The 23,960-nt window shown below is 46.5% G+C and overlaps 2 protein-coding genes across 6 annotated transcripts in view; both read left to right on the top strand.

Moving 5' to 3' along the window:
- Positions 1-3,037, top strand: part of STAG1 (STAG1 cohesin complex component) — a 322,525-nt gene extending 319,488 nt beyond the window's left edge. For all 4 annotated transcript variants that reach the window (XM_067538793.1, XM_067538794.1, XM_067538795.1 and 1 more), the window contains 2 exons: positions 634-714; positions 810-3,037. In XM_067538793.1, coding sequence (XP_067394894.1) covers positions 634-714; positions 810-833 — 105 coding nt within the window. In that variant the 3' untranslated portion in view covers positions 834-3,037. The remainder of the gene's footprint in view (positions 1-633; positions 715-809) is intronic.
- A 16,065-nt stretch (positions 3,038-19,102) lies between these two features.
- Positions 19,103-23,960, top strand: part of PCCB (propionyl-CoA carboxylase subunit beta) — a 78,027-nt gene continuing 73,169 nt past the window's right edge. Inside the window, exon 1 of one of the 2 annotated variants that reach the window (XM_067538790.1) lies at positions 19,103-19,799. In XM_067538790.1, the coding sequence (XP_067394891.1) occupies positions 19,608-19,799 (192 nt within the window). In that variant the 5' untranslated portion in view covers positions 19,103-19,607. The remainder of the gene's footprint in view (positions 19,800-23,960) is intronic. The other variant, XM_067538789.1, reaches the window with a different exon arrangement.

Here is a 23,960-nt window from a genome sequence, read left to right as displayed (position 1 = left end):
CTAACACAGAGTATGCTGTACTAAGGGACCTTTTTCAAAAGTGATTTGTTTACTATAGTTGCACTCTATTTTCATAGCTGGAGTGACCTGAGAAAGGTAAATCTTAGAAGTGAAGTGCAGCAGAGAGTTTCATGAAGCCCAGTCTATGGCGCTGATTCTGGAAAGCATCCCTATTCAGGAAGGGCATGTAAGCAAGTGCTTAACTTTAAGCAAATGCTTAAATCCCATTGGAAACAACTGGATTTAATACTAAGTTAAGTGTGCTTAAATACTTTCCTGCATTGTAGCCTGTATTAGGCCTGGTCTATGCTTAAAAGTTAGGTCAACATATAGCAATTCACACTCCTAAGCATTGTAGCTATGCCAACCTAACCCATGGTGTAGATGCAACTAGGTCAACAGAAGAATTCACTACTGCATCATAGCTGTGCAGCTCCAGTGCCCATAGTATAGACATGGCTTTAGGATCTAGAAATCTTCCCAAACCCACCTCACCAGAGGAAGCCACTAACATGCTTCAGTAAGTTCTGTGTGTCCTGTACATACAGTTCTTTTATGTGATGTGAACTTAGTATGTTATTCTATTCCTACCTAAATATAGAGAAAAATTCATTAAATGATCTGTTCTTCCAGCCACCTTCAAGAAACCGACGAGAACGAGCTGAATTAAGGCCCGACTTCTTTGACTCTGCAGCTATCATTGAGGATGATTCAGTAAGATTTTACTTAGCATTGTTTGCTATTTGTTTGAGGGTTGATTTGGGGTTTTTTTACCTCTAGTTAACTGATGTTTTTAATCATTTTTCTAGGGATTTGGAATGCCTATGTTCTGAAGTTTCGTGAAGACATTTTACAAATTTGGAACTCTATTGTTTAGAGCTAGAGGCCTATATACTGTGATAGCTTGTATGAAAACCACATTTTTGATGTGATATGGTTTGATTTTTAACCAAATGATTAAGGTCAATCCCATTTTGTAGTGAAAAAGGAGAAGAGGACCTTCTTAATGATACAAAGGAACGTTGGCCAATCCAATCACCTCAGAAAGGCTGACCTAAAAATATGGTTTGTATCCCTGTTCTTGACTGTCCTTATACAGATGTTTTTTTCAGGATGAGAAAGGAGTTTTAAATTGTTAAGACAGCTGTCAAAATAAACACTGTTCTACACATGTTTTCTGACAACATTGAATGAAAACTAAAAACTTTTTAACTTTATTTTTCTGCTGTACAATTTAAAACTGTTTTAACATTTGCCTTTTTATGTTTTAAAAGCTAGCCATTTTTATTAAACCTATGCCTGTCAGCGACTGACTAGCAATGATGCTATAAGCAGGTCATCTTGGCTGCAGAAATGTGTTTTTAAACACACTGGATTTCATTAACAATATGGTACGTGGATATCCTCTCATAAGCATTGAGAAGAGCAGAACACTCTTACAAAAGAGGTTAGAATTCTAATGAAGTGCATCTCTGCCAAAAAAGTCAGATTCTGATATGATAAACCCAGATTTTATACTCTTGAGAAGATTTATTTTTATTTATAATGGGGCATAAAATAAGAGATGTCCATGAAGCCACTTTTCCAACAGATGCTGTGTAACATTCATTTTATATAGCACTAGGGGACACAAAAACAGTACATTTTCTATTGGTACTTGCTCTGTGCATTTTTAGCAACTTATACCAGCAAATAAAGTATTCTCAGTAAAACACACAAATGGTTCTCAAGTAGTCACTTTGCTGTTTTTACTACCTATTTCATGCCCTGCCAATTCAAGGTACATAAACAGCAACTTTCCTATATAAAATAGATCAAGGGGGTGGGGGAAAGGAATTGCTTTAGCATTCTAAAAGCAATTTTAACTGTACCATATAAAAATGTCTACTTTCCATGCTGCAAATACCCTTTTGTGCTATTTTTGTAAATTAATTTTGCCAGTTAGAAGTACTGTATGTGCTGCATAGAAATTTGTGCTTAGATGGTGAAGTTCTTAAGCTTACAATGGAATACAGCTACATTTTCAGTGTTAACTGTGCATATTAAGAGTAATTCTTTGAAAAAAAATACGATTTTTCAAAAAAGTAAAAAAACTCAAAGTTCTCAGCAAATTCATTGTAATAAGAGATTTTCAGTGTCTTCAATGATTTTGGAATCTCATTATGCTTAGATTTTATGACTCTGCCTAGTAGCTGCTACTGTAGTTTAAAACTGGCTTGATATTCATAGGTGCTGACCTCCCACTGACTAACGCACCTCTGAAAATCATCACCAAAATGTTAATCTTCCTTTCGGAGTTTGAATGGTAGCATTTGAGATACAAAGCAGATTGACCCACTTCAAGCACAGCAGGTTTAGAGTTGCTTTTATTAGCAACTGCAAAATTATCATGGAGCTTTCTCTTTTACAAGATCATTTGGGGAAAAAAAACATAACACCTAGTACTTACTTTTGGGGAGGGAAAAACAACTAATGTAAAATAATCATTCTTTTCATTCTTTTCACAGCTGAGATTTTTCTCAAAATATGTACAGTTCTCAGAAAGACTTGGTTGCCAAAAATGTTTAACTTGATAATTCAGCCATTCCTCAACTGTAGGTAGGTGTCTACTGTAACAGCCTCTTTAGTTGCTGGATCACTGCTCTATAACCAGGTGCAAGTTACCCCCAGGGGGTAGAGGATGGGCAGGAATGGCTGCATTGTCATGTCAGCACTGTAGTTCTGTGAGCACGGTAGCATAATAAATGCTGCATGATTTGAGTCATAGTCACAGAGAAACCTTGTGCTTCACAGTCTTCTGTGTGGAAAACTGAACCTTGAGTTATACATTGTAGAATACTGTATAACACAACAAAGGTCACTTAGATTCCAACGGGTTTCCAGTTCAGTTTGCAGTCAATAGGTTTTTTGTATTGAGAGTGTCTCCTTGATTGGTTTTGCTAGTAATTCTGTAAATTGTACATTTACAATATGAGGTTTTTTTTCCTTTTGTACAATTTAAAACTGATGCTTCACCTTTCCTTTAATAAACTATTAAAAGTCATGTGTGTGTGGTGAGCATCCTCTTCGCCATACATGGTTTTAAAATATCACCTGGCCAATCATCACTGAACATGCCCAAAGTTAAGGTTGAAAGGCAGCTTTCGCTTTAAGCCCTAACTCCCTGTCCAAACTCCATGTGGTCTCAGGGCAAAGGAGATTTGTTTTTATTTGTTTTCAGTAAATCTGATTTGTAGTTTGAATCTGGGAATTTTGAACTATTACAGGCTTTCACATTAGAGAACAGCCATGTCTTTACCATGATTCAAAGCCAACTGCGGTTCAAAGGTTCATTCTATCACACATTTCAAGTGAATTTCACCCCTTCCACTTAAAGCTCAAGTAACCATACCATGTGAGTAGAGTACAGGGATGATTCAGAAATAAAAAGGTTTAACATTCCAATAGACTGGAGTTTGCGCTGAAGATTTACAAATTCATCAAGGTGATTGATGTCTCCTCCATCACGTCTGAGAGTCTGAAAATTTGGCATGATTTTCACCAATGCAAAGCGGTGAATGCACTCGCTTCCACAGTGCCCGGGAGAACTGAGGTATCTACTGATACTGGTTCTCAAAGATAATTGGCTGAACTGGTGAAGATGCACTGTGGTCCAGTGGGTAGTGCACTGAGCTAAGATTAACAGGACCTGCATTTTGTTCTATGTCTACCATTAGCAGGTTGGGTGATCTTGCATCACTGCTCTGGCCTGGATCTAGAAAGGGATTTAGGCATTGCAATGCTAAGCAGCATGACACCTAGCAAATCACAGAAACAGAAACACAGCGGTCCACATAGTCTGAGTTAGGCTCCCTATACAATGAATGGGGAGAGATAGGAGCCTTACAATGTGATCTATGAAAGCCAGCACACTAGGTGGGGAGCTGCCTGAGCTAGCAAACTGGAAATGATGACAAGGGTGCATGCTAAGCCTCGCCTTTCTCATAGAGAGAGGTACCTATCTCTGCTAGTGAGTCACAAAAGAAAACAAGCTATCTAGAGTCAGGCAGCTTAGGCACATAAGGCATTTTTTGTTGGAATGAGGCATTTCATCAGTTCTAGGTACAGGGTACTCATCTGGTACTACAACACAAAACTATAATCAACACAAAACCTTACAGTGTTGCCTTTCTTAGGGACCAAGCCAACAAGTCACACCCAAAAACTGTCAAGACTCTTTAATTACTCCTAGGTCCAATATGCTTTGTATTTTTGTAGGAATTTGTTCTATCACCTTGCCAATGGCACTGTAGTGTCTGAGGGGAGGTAACTGTATCCTTCTGTAAAGATTTTATGAATTAGCAAGTGCATCCTTCCTGGCCAGTTGCAAAAACACGAAGTGTTTTCTAATACAAACAGCTCTGCGTTTTCAACTGGTGCCAATGCACTGCAGAGATCAATGCTTTCCAGAGTGAATCAGTTTGGCATTCACTCGTCAAATCAGGGAGATGGTGTGCCGTAGTTTCCCATTCTACACGATCATGTTTACCATGGCTTCCTGTCTTTGTCTATATACATGTACTAGCTATGGCACAGCATTACCATGATGCTTTTTAACATATGTATCATCATTTACCTCTATTGCCTCAAAAGGAACCTTCACAAGAATTTTGTATTTTGTATTTGTCCACAGAGCTTAATACCAACACCAAGTCTCCTATTTCAAAAGACCGTTTAGAAGTATGTTTATCATATTATGCCTTTTGTCTGGACTGACTGTCTTTGATGTTAGTTTGAACCATATCCATCATGTCTTTTAACTCTTTTCTGAACCTTTGTACATATTCAGTTACTGGCTTTTAGCCTGAGACAGTAGCTCTAACACTGATGCAGACAATCTAGTGGCAAAATCCACCATTACTAAGGTGTATTTCTTCCCCCTTCGGGTAGTATGTGGCAAAATGCCCACATTGTCCATTGCTAAACTCAGAAATGCCTCTTGTATCTCAGGGAACAAGTGTAGAGGACCTTTCTGGGATCATGCAGATTCTCTTTGCCATAATTCTTAACATCATTCTGAAGTCCTGGCCAGTAGAAATTTTTCTTTAACCTCTCCTAGATTCTTCATAGAGTGATAGTCTCTTTTGTATTCCACTGAGGGTTATACACATGTGCTGTGAGTCCAGAGATGGAGAATTTTAAAGTAGTATTGTCCGTTGGTCCACGCATGCACCCTTGCTTTGCCTCATGGTTTCATCCGAGGTGACAAAGGGCAGGGTGGACCGACCGCACCCTCTTCCTTCTCACTGCGGCATAGTCCAAGTCAGAGCTTCTACTCTGTTATTTTTGTTGTTTTACTGTAGTTTTAATAGTAGTAGTAGTTTTAGGATTTTAAGCACTTTGGGATGCTGTTTTTAACGGTTCCTCCCCCACCTCCGTACACATAGCTGGGTACTGGATTATGCCGAAGATGCTGGGGAATGGGGATCAAGATCTGCACTTCCTGCCTGCATTCATTCTTGGTCAGTGATTAGCACCAACGCTGCCTTTACTGTTTGGGAGAAGCCCACATTGCATCTAGTTGCAGTATTGCCACTCCTTCCCAAGCTGTACCTAGGAAGGCTGGGCTCTCTGCCTGAAAAAGTACCTCGTGGAGACCACCATGAGGTCACGGTTGGACTCAGGCTGGAGAATCCCCCCTGTACATCAGCCTGAGTATCCCAGAAGTGTGCTTCCTACCATGTAGACCCAGTCCAGTTCCACCAGTACTACAGACCCCATGCCAGGACCTAGTTGTGAGCCATGGAAGCATGCGTATAAGCATGGCAGTAAGTCTTCCTCCAGGCCCAAGATAGATGGTGTGCCTTCCATGAGTTCCAGCCACGGAGATGCATTGTGTTCCAAGGCTCACAAGCACAACAAGAAGTTACAAAGACCACAAGATCTGCCGATTCTGTCCATCAAGCCACATACGCTTTTCAAGTCAGCAACCCCTAAGTCCAGGGAACCTTTGGTTCTGAGGCAGTCCTCCGTTCTGACTCCAGTTTCGACTGTGGAGTGCGTACCGCTGATACTGGGGAGGCTAGAGTTGGCACCCAGGCCTCATGAACTCTTTGTTTTGCAGGAGGTGAGGTCTCCTTGTTTTCTGCTTCAGCTGGCACTTGGGGAGATACTCTCCTACTCTGGACTTACCTTCTTTGGGTCGTGTTTCTGCCCACTCCCCAATGACTCATACAGTTTTGACAGTACTGCCATTCAAACTGGGATCCGAGTTCTTGGCATCAGAAGATTCGGATGGAGGGCAGGGTCTGCCCTCCCACACCATGTGAATATCCAAAGGCTCCACCAACTCAGTGACAATACCCCCAGTTTCCCTAACAAAGGAGCTACTAGTATTCTGCACCTTTGGGCCCTCTGCACCATCCAGTGGATCCATTTCCTTGGCCGTAATGGGGGTCCTGGCCTCAATATCCACCTTCAGAACCTTCCCATTCAGCAACAGAAGAGTCCCTTGTCTCTCCTCTTTCGGCATCCTCAGGTAGGCATTTGGAACGGGTGTTGGAGAATGAGCCGCTCAGCCTGGCTCCAATAGTATTACCAGAACAGGAACAGTTCCCTTCGTCGTCTCTACATGCCGCTGTCTTCGGTTCCCTCCTCATCCCTGGATAACTACCACCAGTTCCAAGACTTCTTCCATGGGGTGGCTGAGGCCCTCCACATTCCACTGGAGGAGGTATAGGACAAGCAGCATCTAGCTTGTTGACATCTTGCATACCTCGGTACTAACTAGAGTGACTCTACTGATCAATGATGACATTCTTCAGCTGGCTCGGACTGTCTGGCACATTCTGGCCACTTATGCACCCACCCCTCAGGGGACAGAGAAAAGGTACTATGTATCGGTGATGAGGTCTGAGTTTCTATTCTCTCTCTCCATCCAATTTCCTCATGATATAAGCAGTGATGGAGCAGGCCAGGCAATAACACCCATGCTCCACTCCAACAGACCAGGTGGGTAAGTGGCTGGACCTGACCTCCTGGGTCCCAAAGTCATCTTGGCCAGCTTTCAATTCCAGATTTCCCATTACCTGGCACTATTTGTTAAATATTACTTTTTCTTATGGCAAGTTGGCGGACTTGGCAGACAAGCTACCCCAGCAGGAATCTGCCTGCTTCCAAGCTATTTTAGAGGAGGGCAAACTGGTTGCAAGGATGATACTCCAGGCCACTGTGGACACAACAGACACCTCTTTGCACAAGATGGCTAAGGAGATCATCATGATGAGGGAATCGTGGCTACATTCATCTGGTTTCCAATGAAAAGTACAGAATACCATAGAGGGCCTCTCTTTCGATAAATCTCATTTCTTCAATCAGAAGACCAACACAACGATTCAGAATTCCTCAATTCTTCCATCATCAGCCCTATGAGGCTCCTCATCACAGCCTTCAACATCTCATGCTCAGTCTTCACGAAAGCACCTAGACAACCACCAACCACTTTGCTTCCTGCTATACACCCGATGCACCTCCTTTAGGGGTGCCTAGCACTCTTCTTACCAGCTTGGAGTGCAATAACAATGGACAAGTGGATCCTGGATGTCATTCAACATGGCTATATGATCAAGTTCACAGCACTACTCGCCCACGTCCTGGGCCTGCATCAGGGATCACTCTCACAGCAGTATCCTCACCTTAGAGGTGGACTCTCTTCTACAAAGAGGAGCAGTAGAACCCATTCTAATGACTTTCCAGGATGAATGGTTCTATTCCATGTATTTCTTTATAACCAAGAAGGGTGGATGGAGACCATTCTTGGACCTGAGTCATCTCAATTGGTTCATACACAAGCCCAAGTTTCATATAGTCACTTTAGCAGCCATTCCCTCACTGGAAAGAGGTGTGTGTTTTAAGGCTCTTGATAGGGATTGATGCATTGCCCACAAGATCCTGTTGTCAGTAGCCTATGTTCTGGGGACTCAGAACATGGTTGCAGAGTCTCTAAGCAGGAATTTTTTGGCTGACAGCAAATGAGATCTAGACAACACCGTAGTCAGCAATGTTTTCACCAGTGGGGGACTCCAACCAGGAGCCTCTTTGCCTCTCACACCAACAGCAAATGCACAGAGTACTGCTCCAGAATGGGCCTTGCTACCTGTTCCCAAGGCAATGAATGCCCTCATCATCTGCTGGTCAGACCGGACCAGTTATGCTTTTTCCCTGCTACCGCTTCTGCCATGTCCTCCACGAGATCAGGCAGGAGAGAGCCATGATTATTCTTATCACCTCTTTTTGGCCTTGCCAATTCTGTTTTTCCCTCCTTCTCTGCAAGTCCCATGCTTCTGCTGCCAATGTTTCAGGAACTGCTCATGCAACACAGTGGCAAGATCAGGCATCCTGATCTGTAAATGCTTCACCTCAGAGTTTGGTTTTTGGATGGACATCTTCGCTAAAATGGAAATGTTCATCTGCAGTGCAAGACATCCTCTCAAATAGCAGGAAAGAGTCCACAAGGCACTCCTATTGGACTAAGTAGAAACATTTCACTTTCTGGGCCTTAAAGAGGGGCTTTGCCCCAAAGGACATGGACATTCCCCTTCTTTTGGACTATCTTCTATCTCTGAAGACATCAGGACTCGCTCCAATTCCATCTAGGTGCAAACAGCAGCCCCCTGTGGAGAGGTATTCTGTGTTTACACATCCATTGACTAACAGGTTTTGGAAGGGCCTCCTTCGGACTGATCTACCTGTTCAACCTATCGTGCCCCAATGGGATCTCAACCTCATCCTTGCAACCTTAATAATTTTGCCCTTCAAGCCTTTGGCCTCATGCTCCCTGTCTCTCCTTTCCAAGAAGGTCACCTTACTGGTAGATATTACTTCTGCAAAGAAGTTAGGCAAACTGGGAGGCAATAAAGGCGGGACCCCCATTTTATCATGTTCCATAAGGAAAAGGTTTCCTTACATCTGCACCTCAAGTTTCTGCCAATGGTATTAGCCCACTTTTACCTCAACCTACCTACATACCTAGTTTCTTCTTGAAGCTTCACACATTGGTAGAGGAACGGTGCCTTCATTTCCTAGACATACAATAGTGGGTTTTGGTAACCCGTATAGTATGCATGCATAAACTTCAATTACCAACTTCTGCATTTTTTTCCTGGTAGGTTTGCAGTTTCTTGGTCGCCATTTTTTATGTCACTCTGCTTTGTCTTCCCAGAAAAAAAAAAGGGGGGGGGGGGGACGGTGGTTGTCACAGGTTTGCATTTTTAACCTCAGCTTGCAGCACATTACGTTACCTTCGTTCTATTAGCAATATCATTTTAAGCAGATCCACAATTTTATGTAAATAGTGGCAAAAAACAAACAAACACACTTATGCCAGCAAGGCCTTGGCCTAAGTGTTACCTCACCTGTAGTCATTCATTACATATAATTAATTACAAATCATGTGGAGAGCATACTGTGATTCTTTACCGTCAGCATTTCTTACCTTCTTTAACATGGGCTTTTTCATTCAAAGTTCAGCGTTGTTTGTGAATCATTACTAAGAAACATCATTAGAAATTTTCTTGGCAATGCATTTTGATGAGTGTCTCAATTTGAGACTTAGTTGCTTTTAATGGTACCCAAACAGCCACCTGCCCCCTCCCCCAACATGCTTGGAAATATATTTGCAATGGTGTCACTTATTTTACATAATGGAGTAAAAATGGTACACTCTAATGCTTGTTTCTTTAGCAGTCTTTTTATCATACACTTTATTTTACAGCACATAAGCATTACTACAATTATCAACACTTGTATGCAAAACAATAGCTTAAAACTAAATGGCACAGATGGATGTTGTTCAATTGTATTTATTTGATTTCACCAGCTGACTTTAATATTTGTTCTATTTGAATGTTTACTGTATTTAATTTTCTTCTATGTGAATCAATTATGCATATTTCATTTTAGCGAAGATGTAAGTGTAACTTCAATTGTTGCAATAGCTATAGTAACATTAGGAAGTAATTGTAGAACCTTAGAAGCCAAAACTTGGTTAACTTTTTATCACTGGTTCAACAAATTTGGGCATAGGTATAATTTGGGCTGATCCAATGATAGTTTCAAATTTAGGAATAAAATGCCAATTGAACTGATTAATTGGAAATACCTTCCCTTCATAATTGTATTTAACTATTGTGTGACCGTACGGTGTTCTCCATTTCCCACATATGTGGCATGTTTATCCATTCCAAATACTCAGCTGTACTGGGCAGTTGAGATGAGTTTGTTCTTGGGTTTCTGTCTCATGACTATGTTTTATACCATAGATGGGTTGTAGAGTCCTGGAGCATCATATCAGCCAATCCATTTGGCTTGCACCTTTGTGTTGCAGTCCCAAAAGGGTGCCTGTCACCATCCCATATGAGTGTTTCACCAGTGTCTGAGGCACTGCTCCACATTCCTTAAAAATGGAGTCTTTGAGAATGTCTACCTACGTACTGTGGTCTTATGCACATCCGTCTTCTCAATGATTGACAGGGAAAACAAGAAATAAGTCTTCCGTATAACAATTAATCTAGAGGAAACGTTGTTACCACAAGTAGATTTCAGAGCATATCAGCCTCCGTGAGCAGTTGTACCAGTCCAGCAAATATTTATTGGTAATGAAGCGAGGCATTTTCCTTGCTTTGATCTCTCTAAGGATTTTAGACTGTTTCTGAATATAGGTGTGTTCTCATAGTGTGATATCCTTTTTCATTTTAGATTATCATTATTTGTTCTCCTGTTTGCCACTCTTCCACCTGTTGTGACATGAAAGCATCAAGCAGCCTGTCTTTGTCTCACACCTATGTTTGTGACTTCCCACAGATTAACTTCTCTCAGGTGTTCTTTTGGCTGTCCAATTGATCAATTACAACAGTGTTGTACCAAGCCTGGCACAGCACAAAGCAGGTGTTCAGGCAACATTATTTTACATCTTGTCATGATTTCAAAGAGTGCTATCCCCATTATTCTATTTGAAGTAGCTCCAAGAGCTATCAATCTTAAGGGCAATTTAATGTCTCAATCTTTATTTTCTTTAATATATTTAGTAAGCATAAAATTGAAAGTTCTATTATTTCTTTCTACCAGTGTTGATGACTGTGACTGATAAATGAGATATTTCTCTGTATTCCCTGCATTATTACGGTGTTATGCAGTCTCTCACCGCTAACACGTGTTCCCTGATCTGAATCAATTACCTGTGGGAAGTCCACATCTGGTAAAGCTCTACTCAAGCAGAACCTTAGCAGTAACAACTGCCTTGTTGTTTCCTTTAGGGATTGCTTCTACCCATTTGGAAAAAGCATCCACAATGACCAAGGTATATACATTTCCTCAGGCCATTTTTGGCAATGGGCCAATATAATCAAATTAGAGTCAAATCCATAGACCATGTATTTGTTGATGGCTCCATTTTGCTTTTCTCGACAGGTTCAGAATTTACTTGTGCATAAACTAAAAAACTTTCTACATATTGCCTAACATCCTGATTTATCCATACCCCCCAGTCAATCTGTTTTCTTGCCAGTGTTGGTTTTGTGTTTTATTTTTAACACCTTGACGGTTGCCCACGGGTAAATCATGATACATAAATAAAAGCGGTTTTACATTTCTCTGCTACAATCCAAAATCATTGGTCACTGGGTTTGGTTACCCAGATTGAGTCTCCAGCAGGGGGTTGTACAATCTTTAAGGAACCTCTTTTCTCTTCTGTTGAATCTCTGGGCTCAATCTCAATTTAGCTATGGTAGTATCTTGTTTTTGCAAACTGTCTCAATCAGTATTCTCCTGTTCAGGTGTAATGGGCATCTCAAGCTGCAGCATTTTCCACAGAGAAAATGCCAAGCTGCTGTCTTAGCTTCTAACTCAACCTTTCAGTTCCAACATGCTCCAGGGGAGTTTTTCCACCTATGCCTTTAACTTTACTATAGCCAGTGGGGCATCCTTGGCTCTTATATATTTTGTAGGGGATAACATATGTGAAGGGTTTACCATACCCAGAGCAAAATCCATGGTAAATTCAGTACAGCAATCACTCAGTGGGTGTGCAAAGCATTGACTGTGTTCAAATGAAACTGAGAAACCACTTTAGACAAAATTTGGATGTGGTTGTAAAGTCACTTTGTCCTTGGAGAATTGTATAGAAGGAGGTTCTGCCATAGAATCATAGAATATTGGAGTTGGAAGGGACCTCAGGAAGTCATCTAGTCCAACCCCCTGTTCAAAGCAGAACTAACCTCAGCTAAATCATCCCAGCCAGGGCTTTGTCAAGCCGCAGCTTAAAAACCGCTAAAAATGGAGATTCCACCACCTCCCTAGATAACCCATTCCAGTGCTTCACCACCTTCCTAGTGAGAAGCTTTTTCCTAATATCCAACCTAAACCTCCCTCACTGCAACTTGACACCATTGCTCCTTATTCTGTCATCTACCGCCACTGAGAACAGCCTAGCTCCGTTCTCCCTGGAAACCCCTTTCAGGTAGTTAAAGGCTGCTACCAAATCCCCCCTCATTCTTCTCTTTTGTAGATTAAACAAACCTAGTTCCCTCAGCCTCTCCTCATAAGTCTTGTGTTCCAGCCCCATAATTATTTTCTTTGCCCTCCGCTGCACTCTCTTTAACTTCTCCACATCCTTTTTGTAGTGGGGGGGCCCAAAACTGGACACACTACGCCAAATGCGGTCTCACCAATGCTGAGTAGAGAGGAATAATCACTTCCCTTGATCTGCTGGCAATGCTCCTACTAATGCAGCCCAATATGCTATTAGCCTTCTTGGCAGCCAGGACATACTGCTGACTCATATCCAGCTTCTTATCCACTGTAACCCCAGGTCCTTTTCTGCAGAACTGCTGCCTAGTTCGTCAGCCCCCAGTCTGTAGCTGTGCATGGGATTCTTCCGTCCTAAGTGCAGGACTCTGCACTTGTCCTTGTTGAACCTCATCAGATTTCTTTTGGTCCAATCCTCCAATTTGTCTAGGTCCCTCTATATCCTATCCCTACCTTCCAGGGTATCTACCACTCCCCCTAGTTTAGTGTCATCTGCAAACTTGCTGAGGCTGCAATCTACCCCATCCTCCAGATCATCAATGAAGATGTTGAACAAAACCGGCCCCAGGACTGACCCATGGGGCACTCCGCTTGTGACCAGCTGCTAGTTAGACATGGAGCCATTGATCTCTACTTGTTGAGCCTGATGATCTAGCCAGTTCTCTATCCATTTTATAGACCATTCATCCAACCTGTACTTCTTTAACTTGCTGATAAGAATACTGTTGGAGACTCTCTCAAAAGCTTTGCTAAAGTCAAAGTATATCACGTCCACCGCTTTCCCCCCATCCACAGAGCCAGTCACCTCTTCATAGATGGCAATCAGGTTGGTCAGGTAACCTTGGTGAATCCATGTTGGCTATTCCTGATCACTTTCCTCTCTTCCAAGTGCCTTAAAATGGATTCCTTGAGGACCTGCTCCATGATTTTTCCAGGGATTGAGGTCAGGCTGACTCATCTGTAGTCCCCTGAATCCTCTTTCTTCCCTTTCTTGAAGATGGGCACTATATTTGCCTTTTTCCAATCATCAGGCACTTCCCCCAATTGCCACAAGCTTTCAAAGATCATAGCCAATGGCTCTGAAATTACATCAGCCAACTCCCCCAGCACCCTAGGATGCATTGCATCTGGCCCCATTGACTTGTGTATGTCCAATCTTTCTAAATAGTCCTGAATCTGTTCCTTCAGCACTGAGGGATGTTCACCTCCTCCCCATTCTGTGCTGCCCAGTGCAGTAGTATGAGAGCTGACCTTGTCTGTAAAGACAGAGGCAAAAAAGGCATTTGAGTACCTCAGCTTTCTCCACATCTTTGGTTACTAGGTTGCCTCCCTGATTCTGTAAGGAGCCCACACTTTCCCTAATCTTCCTCTTGTCGGTAACATCCCTTTCACAGCCCTTGCTAGCTGCAACTCCAATTGTGCTTTTGGCCTTCCTTATTTCATTCCTGCATGTTAGAGCAGTATTTTTATAATCCTCCCTAGTCATCTGACCAAGCTTCCACTTCTTGTAAGCTTCTTTTTGCGTTTAAGCTCCCCAAAGACTACTTTGTTAAGCCAAGCTGGGCGCCTACCGTATTTGCTATTCTTTCTGCCATCAAAGTTTGCAACTAACAGACCACTGCGGACCATTGAGCTGCAAAGTTACTCATCATCTACATTAGCTATGGCTGCTACCTGGTCATGAGACCACAGTCAGACTCCAGTAAATCAGTGGTACAAGGAAAGCACGAAGTTCAACTTTGGTACTCTTACTGCAAATGACCACATGTATCAAGAAATAGTGGACAACCTGGATGCAGTGGGGCTTCAACAGACTGGTGAGCAGGGCTGGGAGTACAGTAAGAGACACTGCCAGGAATGAGAGTTACACCTCTGGGAACTCCCTGTCTTTTATGAAGATTTTGACTGGGGGCTGGGAACTGTATCAAGCACTGAGCCCCCCGTGGTTCACGACAGCTTGGTCAGCCAGAGTGATGACCTTCTGACCCCAGAGCTAGTAGAGGCCCAGAGAGAGCCAACAGGTGCCAGATCAGGCTAGTAAAGTGACTCTGGTGTTCCCACCAATCCCCGAAGAGCTACGCCACCAGAGCAGTTGCAGCATGTCCTTAGTCCATAGTTGGAGGAGCTGTTTGAGGACCCCTTAGAAAAGCTGCCTGCCAACTGGCAGCAGAAATAGAAAAGGCAGAAGTTGCCCCAGAGCCTGGTAAGTATTTGGGTCCCAGTTTTTTGTTAATATTCAAATAGGAATTTCTGGTCTATGACCCAACGCACTTTTTATTACAAGCCATGGGTAGCCATGTGTATCCACTAATGATGGGAACATATGGCAGCATCTTGGTATTACCCTCCCCACCACCACCACATGGCATTAAAAATGGAGACCAGGAAACACAAACAGTTAAACAAGCATTTAACATAACTTTTATTAGATACACATTCTTACAAAGATGCGCTGAGGTGTTATATATTGTCTTCCCTTTTAGTATGCCACAGCGTACAACTTGGCCATACCACAGTGTAACAAGCTGCCTCTAAACAGTAAACTATACATGAGGGATGGGGAAAATGTAGTTCATGGATGATGAAATCAATGTCTGAAATACTGCAGTGGGGGTTGTATGCAGTGGACAAATATGCCAGAAGGGGGTGGCTATGTCGTTTTTTGAGAGTCTGTAGGGAGTTTTTTTACAAAATTATGGTTTTTTTGAGATGGAGATTCCACAGGCACTCTTCTCGGAGGAGGCATTGAACTTTTTTTTGAAGTACTGAGAGTGTATTGTTTGATGTCTGCTTTCAGGCCCTTCCATCTCCTCAGCCCAGTCACACTCCACAAGGAACCTGTGATTGCGAACTGTAAGGAGTGGTCAAAGAGGAAGTTTTTCTGTAATGAACTCATAGTGGACATCCTGGATGGAGTCAACAAGCAGGCATGCACAGTACCAAAGAATTCACAGCAAGTGAAAAGGCAAAGACACATTCTAGAGCACAGCGATAGACTTGCAGTGCAGTTTCTGAAGTAGGAATGTTGCTCAAGGGAGGAACTTAGAGTAAAGCAGAAAAACCTTTTTGTTTGAGAGGCTGCTTGTGCCAATGGCTGCAAGAGTTCAGGCTCCTGCTGCATCTGCACCATGTCTTGCAGACCAGAAATGCACTGGACAATACCATAGGTGGGTGGCCTATGCAACCAGAACTGAATACGGGTTGGACAGGGCAGTCCTGGACAGTAGTCCTCCACCCCTTTGCAGTAGCACCTCGTGCAGTGGTTCTTGCAACAAGTTTTTTTGGCAGCCTCAGAGTGCAGCCACCAACTCTTGCTGGTGGCTGCATTGACAATTTTTCCTAATATACTCAGTTATTAGGAAAAATCAAATAAACATGCACATATACGTGTCCAAATAATAAGTTCTGGGTTTTGATGCATCAATTGTGTGGATCAGAATATTAGCAAAAGTTGAGCTCTTTGAATGGACAGGCTGCCTCACTTGCCCCCCTCACCTTTCAGGTGAGTGGGGTGCATGAAGAACTGCAGCTCCTGCCACGTGGATGGAGGGAGTTAGTTACTTGTTCTTCCCTGCAGAACAGCCACTCTGCCTACCTGTGCAGCAACTCCCCTAAGCCACCTGCCAGGAGGGGGCTGCTTTGGGGGGGGAAGAACTGCAGCTTAGGGAGGGGACTGCTGGGGACTACTTGCATGGTTGGGGGGGGGGGAAGGAGGGAGGAGATGAGTGGGTGAATACAAGTACTCTGGAGGCAATTGAGCAGCTGGCAGGGAGGGAAGAAAGGGGAGTGGCTTCCAGAAAGGCAGGGAAGGAAGAGCCTGGAAGTCAGGACCCAGAGGCATTGGTGTGGCTGGCAGGGAGAGGGGGTGAGTGGATGAATGCAGAGAGAAGTGACTGGCACGGAGAGAAGGGGTGGAAGTCGGGACCCCAGCCACTGGCGGGCAGCCAGGGGCTGACAGGGAGGGAGGTGGACCCTGAGACAGATACACTGGGGGGGTCAGGGGTCACTTACCTTGGCACTGCAGTCCAGCGGAGGAAGGTGCTTCTGGGAGCCAAGGGCCAGGGGGTTATTCACCTTGGAAGAGCTGCTCCCAGCAAGTCTCGGACTCTGGGCTTGTGGTCAGGTAAAACTCGGCTGGGGCGGGTGGATGGTGGCCACATTTGAGAATCGTTGATCGAACGCATGCTAGTTGTACTAGACAAGGAAAGGAGAATGGGGCCAGGGAACATGCAAAAACAGGAAACTTGTTTAAACTGGCTTCAGTATTTAACACTGTTCAATGTTTGTTATATTCATTTTATTACTCATTTTAATGTTGGCTTATTACTGGTAGTGTGTTGTAATGGCAGCTGGCCTCCCTAACAATGCTTTAACATGGTTCACAAATAAAAGCTTATTTTATTTAAAAAGTTTCATCTTCACCATCACACCATATAATGTTTATTTCAAAAAAGAGAGAGACATGAAAAGGCACAACTGGGATGTTGTGTTCACAAACAATTTCTGAATACATTCAGATCAATCTATAATGGAAATCCCCAGTTCACAAACCCCCATCCCTTCTCCCCCATTGTAAAAGCAGTCCTCTCCTCCACAATTAATTCACAACAATTACACCTCCCAGTCATAACATAGTGACAGCACTTCATTTGCTGTACACATGCATCCATGAACATACTATTCTTCCTGTTCCATTCATGTCCATAATGAAAGTGCACAAAGCATCCCTGATTTCATTGCTTAGATGCCTCCTGTTTCATATGTGACTTTCTGCCTGAGGGGTCTAGTTCAGCAATCCATTACTGTCATAGTTCCATTCAGGGACAAATGCGTCACCTTTGGATTCACACAGCTTGTGAAGAGCACAACAAGCTACAGTAATGGGACAGCATTGATGACACTAGAATCCAAACAGTTCTAGTGGGATTTCAGTCTGCAAAATGCACATTCAATCACCATTCTATACCTAGTAAGAGTGAAATTAAACCTTTTGCCAGGGCCTATGCATTCACAATAGTTTCATAAGCTAAGGCAAAAGGGTATAAGTGGGGTCCCCTAGAACAACAATGGGGACAGTACTTCATTTATGACAATGTCACTTAATGGGAAACAGTGTCCTGATCTGTCCAGGAAGGCAGACCTCTGGTTGGTGGAAAATCCTGGCATCATGAACCTTTCTAGTTCAGTCCACAGTGGCATCCATAAATTGGCCTCTGTGCTCTGCTGGGGCCTGTGTAATAATGCAGTAGTATCCTTTGAGGTTTATGTCCTTGAGGAGGGCAAAATATGGGCACGAGTCCCCTTACTGACACCAACAGAGTTTGGAAACACCTTTCTCTCAAAGTGAGAGAGTACTCCAAGAATATTGTTTATGTCCAATCAAATGCCTCAGAAACCATCATCATAGCTCCCCCAGTTGACTTTCCAACACCACACTGGTTAGCAATGGACTTGTAGCTGTCTGGAGTAGCCAACTTCCAGCTGGTTTGGCAACCTACTTCTATACTGACATGACTGCCCTCAGCTGTGTGTTATGATGCTGGAGGACCAGGGCAAGCTACTCAGAAAACTCCAGAAATAGTTTTCTTTATGAGAAAGTTCTAAAGCCACTGTCAGTCATCCCAGGTCCACATGATGATGTGATCCCAACAGTCTGTGACTGTGGCCCTGTTCCAGAAGTGCTCATTTAGCTAGGATGTATCAGCAGCTATACCAAGTCATGAGCAGAATCAATCTGTTCAAGTCTGCCATATCTGTACTGCCCTCATCCTCCTCCAACGGGTGCCTTTGGTAGGTCCTATAACATCCACCTGTGTATCATGGATGCTCTGGCCATTTACTGAAACAGGAGTGAAAGCCAACAAGGGAAGCTCTTCAAATGGTGACGACTCTATGCTCTGGTTGCCAGGAGCAGGCAAATGCAAAAGATGACTCACCTGGATGGTGGTGGTCTGCAACAACTGCCTGTAAAGTGCTGCAGGAGAGAGAGTCAAATTTTCCCATATTGCACCACAAAGCTAGAACAGCTACAGCTGAGGCAGGAGTTAGGAAGCCTGGGATAGGCTGGTTTGACTCAGGTCGTGTAGCGCAGTGAAAATGGTGAGCAAAGATGTGAGACGCCCCCTCCCTCACCAGCTCCAGAAATTCTCAACTTACGGTCAATGTTCAGTGAGGAGGCTAACATCACAGCTAACAAACACTGAGTCCCACAGACCCTGGACTTACCGTGCAGTGTAGACAGAGCCTACAAAAGCTCCCGGCCTGGCATGGTCCTTGCCAAAGCGCACGGAGATCAGCAGCCGCCAGGGTCCTGGCTTCAGTCAGGCAGCTCAAGGCTGCTGCGGTAGAGTAGGGGGCTGGCAGGCTCCCTGCCGCAGAGGGGGAGGTTACAGCCCCAGGGCCCTAGCTCGGGAGGCGCCTGCCAGGCTCCCGGAGGTGAGACAGCCGCACTTCTTCCGACATAAACCTGCGTGTGTTGGCAAAAGCGCGCTTGGCGCTGCAGGAACACAGGCAGAACTCGGGGTGACTCGAAAGCTTCCCTCTCTCACCCGCGGAGCGATACCGGCCATTCCCTCACCCACCTCGCTCCTGAAGAACGGCCTTTCCCGACACAGCGGGGTTTGTGCGCCTAGTTCTCGGCCTTCGCCCACGGCAGCACCGGCGGCTCCGGGCCCGGAAGCTGGGGAGCGGCTGGACTTTCAAAAGCCGCCGCGACGGAGCCCGAGCCGCAGCAGGCGAGCATCCGGCCTGGGTGAGCCCGAGCCTTCGGGGGGCCCGCATCACGCTCTCAAGTGGCGCGAGCTGCCTGTCCCAGTGACGCCGGGGCCGGTCAGCGCCCCCCTTCCCTTATCGAGCTGCGGCCTATCCGCGAGACTCGAGCGGGAACAGCCTTGCGCACAGGCAGCTACGGATGCCCGTTAGCGCCCTGTCGGGACAGGGATAGAAACGAGGCCGGGCCGCTTGCTCTGTCCCGCTCCGGCCGCTAGTTGCTCTCGAACCGCATCGCGGGCGTTGGCAGAGACCGGCTAGGGCCCCGCCCCCTGCGCATGCGCCGTGTGCGGACCTCGGAAATGGCAGGTCTGCGGTATCTGTCTCGGCTCCTACAGGTTTCGCGCCCGCGGCTGGCTCGGCCCCGCTCGGCCGGCGGCCCCAGCTCCGTGCCCGAGCGCGTCGCCGAGAAGCGCCGCGCCGCGCTGCTGGGGGGCGGCCAGACCCGCATCGATGCGCAGCACAAACGGGTGAGCGGCTCGTTCGGCCCCGGTCTCCCCTGGCACAGGCCCCGCCCCTGACCCCCGCCGCCGACACCCCCTCCCCGACAACGGTTCCCTCTCCCCCCCCCGGTCCCTGACACCAGCTCCCGCCCCACTCTAATAACGTCCCATTGTTACTATCCCTGATGATACCTCCTGGTTCCTGACACCAGCCCCGTCCCTCACTCTGCCGCCGACACCACCCCCTCTGGGCCCTGACACCAGCTCCACCCCCACAGCCTCTCCCGGTCACTGTACTCGACGATATCCCCTGGTCCCTGACATCCCCCCCCTGCTGACACCACCCCCTGGTCCTTGACCCCCGACAATATCTCCCTTTGATTCCCCTGACTCTGGTCCCCCTTTCCAGACCTTGGCACCAACCCCACCCTAATATCCCCCGGGTTTTTCCTCACACTGATCCTTCCTGCTCTGACCTCTGACACTGCCCTTCCCCAGTCCCTGACACCACCAACCCCTGAGACTGATTCCCTTCCCTCTTCCCCTTCCCCTCCTTCATTCCCAATCTTCAATATCAGGCTATGTTTCTAATGTTGAGCCCACCCCCCACCCCCTAGTTTCTAGAATCTTTCATCTTGTCATATTGCCCCCCATGACTTTTCCAAGGGCCTAAAAGACCCTTTTTCACAGTTCTTATAGCTAAACTACATCTACCCTTGGAGCTGTGGGAGGATTCCCAGCTCGCATAGACATAGGCAAGTTAGCATGCTAAAAACAGCAGTGTAGCCTGGGAAGTATGAGCAGTGGCTCAGGCTAGCTGCTTGAGTACCCACCCAGATCCTTGGGGATGGGGTGTGTATGTGCTTAGGGCCGCTAGCCTGTGCTGTTGTTCACTGTTACCTGCACTACCCTGACTACATTGCTATTTTTAGTGTACTGGCTTAAGCAGAGCTAGGGCAGGGCTGTCTATTTGAGCTGGGAATCACACCCCCACCTTAAAGTGTAGACATAGCCTTAAACACATCCAGTTTGTACCAAGTCTCCAACTTTTGTGGACTTGTGTTATAGGTTGGGTTGGACTTCTGTGACCTTAGACAACTCAGAATAAGGCCTCAGCACATCAAAGCACCTTGGGCTCCTACTTTTAATAATTCCCCCAAACCTTAGTTATATGTATCAGCAGTCAGGTTCCGTTGTGCTTAAGGTAGAGCCATCTCTTTTGTATAGGTTCACCCCAACTCACTCCAAATTATAGAGTTCTTCAGTGCCTAACAAACTCTTACTTTTTACACCAACTTCTTATCCATACACTGTGACTCTGCAGTTTTCCCAGTCTCACAGGCACCCACTGTGGAATTGGAAGCTTGTCGGGGAAAAGTAGCAGTAGAAACCCTAGACCTACTCCATATTGCTCACAGTCGATTGCTGCTTGACTTGAGACTCTTGCAAGCTAAGTCTGTATTTATATCTAGCCAGAACAAACAAGGATTGTCCTCCCCTCACCCACTAAGTTAGTCACCCAGACTTTCTCGCAGACCTCAGAAAGACTAGTTCCAAGAATTTAGGTTTATTTAACTTTCCGGAAGGCTAATTCAGGTAATGCTGACAGTTGGACAATACTGATAGGTACAAATATTGTCTCAAATTGCCACTAGAGGGTACGACGCCGCAAGATCTCGTGGCAGCATGCGATGCCGCCAGAGGGTACGACGCCGCGAGATCTCGTGGCAGCACGTGACGCCGCCAGAGGGTACGACGCCGTGAGATCTCGCGGCAGCGCACGATGCCGCCAGAGGGTCCGACGCTATGATATCTCGCGGCAGCGCGCGATGCCGCCAGAGCGCACGACACCGCGAGAGGTCGTGGCAGCGCACGACGCCGCCAGAGGTCGCGGCAGCGTGCGACGCCGCCAGAGGGTGCGACGCCGCCAGAGGTCACGGCAGTGCGCGACGCGGCCAGAGGGTGCGACGCGGCCAGAGGTCACGGCAGCGCGCGACGCGGCCAGAGGGTGCGATGCGGCCAGAGGTCGCGGCAGCGCGCGACACCGCCAGAGGGTGCGACGCGGCCAGAGGTCGCGGCAGCGCGCGACGCCGCCAGAGGTCGCGACACCGCCAGAGGTCGCGGCAGTGCACGACGCCGCCAGAGGGTACGACACCGCCAGAGGATGCGATGCCGCCAGAGGTCACAGCGTCGCGTGCTGCCACGAGATCTGTGGACTCTGGCGACAGCACGTGGAGCGCTGTGTGCACGAGACACTGCGCTCCAAAAGGCAGGAGAGGGACAGTGTGGTCTTGGGGCATCGCACAGTACTATAATTCTTAATCATTGATCGATTCTTTTAATCGTAAAATAGTAATAGTTGTAGAAGTGAATTTACTGCAGATTTTATATCGCTGATATCTAGCAAATAAAATATAATACTACATAAAAATGGTTGTGCCTAGTTTTTCGATTTATGGTATGTATGGCCCACTTGAAATACATTTAATTCAAATCTGGCCCGCCATAGCAAATGAGTTTGACACCTCTGTGCTACATCATCACTGTAAGTGTAGACAAGCCCAGATAGTGTTCCTTTATGCTAATATTCTGGGGCCAAGGTTTTAAAAAATCTGCAGCTGCAGGGTGCTCAGCACTTTTGATTTAAAAAAAAAAAATCAGTCACTTGTTTAGGAGCAAAATTACAAAAGTAGATTAAGTTCTACTTCGAGTGATTGCTCATATCCATTCCAATATAAGTGAGTGCACGCCACCATGCATTGATTCCTGGAACTTTTTTCCCCTTAGCAGACCCTGTAGGTTCGGCTTAGGTGCCCCCTGGAGTACCGCGCTCATGCCGCGGTATATGAGGCACCGCCGACCCTACGGCCCCTCAGTTCCTTCTTTCCGCCCGTGACGGTTGCTGGAACGTCTCTTGCCTCTCGCAAGTAGCATTCCCCTTATTGAACTTCGTTATTGTTGTTTGAATAGTTAAGTGTTAAGTTGTGAGTTTAAGTTAGTTAGCATTAGAATAGAAGCCCTTAGGGGCTTAGGGCCAGGCCACGCCCAGTTCACCTGGCTTTAAGCCTTGTGCTGCTTGCGGCAAGCCTTTCTCAGTGACCCTCACAATCGCTGCCTCAAGTGCCTGCGAGACAGGACCGGAGGGAGAAATGCAAAATTTGCAAAGCCTTCGAGCCCAGGACTCAGAAGGAGCAGGACAATACTGAAGGCCATCTTGATGGAGGCGGCGCTCCAACCAGCTTCCGAGCCACCACATTCCACCTTGGCACCAGAGTCCACTTGATGCCGACCATCCCCGGTGCCGAAGAAGAAACGGCGCCAGGGTGCGGAGCGCTCATGCTCCCCTGTACCGCCTGCGCGGGCGGGGTCAAGCATAGAGGTGCACCAGCCAGGGCCCGTAGAGCTTGCTCCAGAGCCTGCATCTCCTCACAGGGAGCCTCCCCCGACTCCTAGGCGTGGGGGAGCACCCCTGCAAGACCCGTCGACACCGGAGGCTTTCCACGCGGCACAAGCCTTAATGTCCATGCCGATGCCTCCATCCCCCGTCGGCCGAGGGAGAGAGGGCTGGTGTCCCGGGGTAAACCTGCGCTGGGTGCCTCCGGTGAATGGTCGAAACCCCCGCCAGGGAAGAAGTCTCCCACCAGATGGCCATGGAGGTTAGAGCATGGCGGCTCCCCTCGCAGCTCTGAGTCAGACTTATCGAGCTCATCCTCCACGCAGCACTGAGGACGGTCCCCGGCATCGGAGGCATCGCGCTCGAGGCGGCACCGCTCTAAGACCGCCTCGCGCAGTGGACTCAGTTCTCGCTCCCGCACCCCAGCACCGAGCCCTTCGCCAGCGCGGCAACGGACCCAATCTCCGGCACGGAGCCCGGCACCAAAAGACTTCAACCTGTCACAGATCTCGGTCTTTGGAGTCGAGCTCGGCATCGAGACGCCATGGACGGCACCGTTCCCGATCCCCAAAGGGCAAGCGGCACCAAAAGTCCTCTGTGCCAAGGCAACGGGCGTTGTCGTCCAGCTCATTGGGGCATGCATCCTCCTGTCAGCACCGCTCGCGGCGGCACCGACGCTCATCCACCTCATCGGGGTCATCTAGAGGCCGGTCCCCAACTAGGGGCAGTAAAAGCCGGAGACGGGATCGTCGGCATCGGTCCAGTGGTTCCAGGTCCTGGAAAGGCAAGGGTAC

The sequence above is a fragment of the Emydura macquarii genome, unplaced genomic scaffold (assembly GCF_026122565.2).
Source record: "Emydura macquarii macquarii isolate MOO-44397 ecotype Brisbane River unplaced genomic scaffold, CSIRO-AGI_Emac_v2 contig_499, whole genome shotgun sequence".
In the NCBI taxonomy this organism is placed as follows: domain Eukaryota; kingdom Metazoa; phylum Chordata; order Testudines; family Chelidae; genus Emydura; species Emydura macquarii.
Note: the sequence above shows the minus strand (reverse complement) of the source record. Positions and strands in the feature narration are given on the sequence as shown.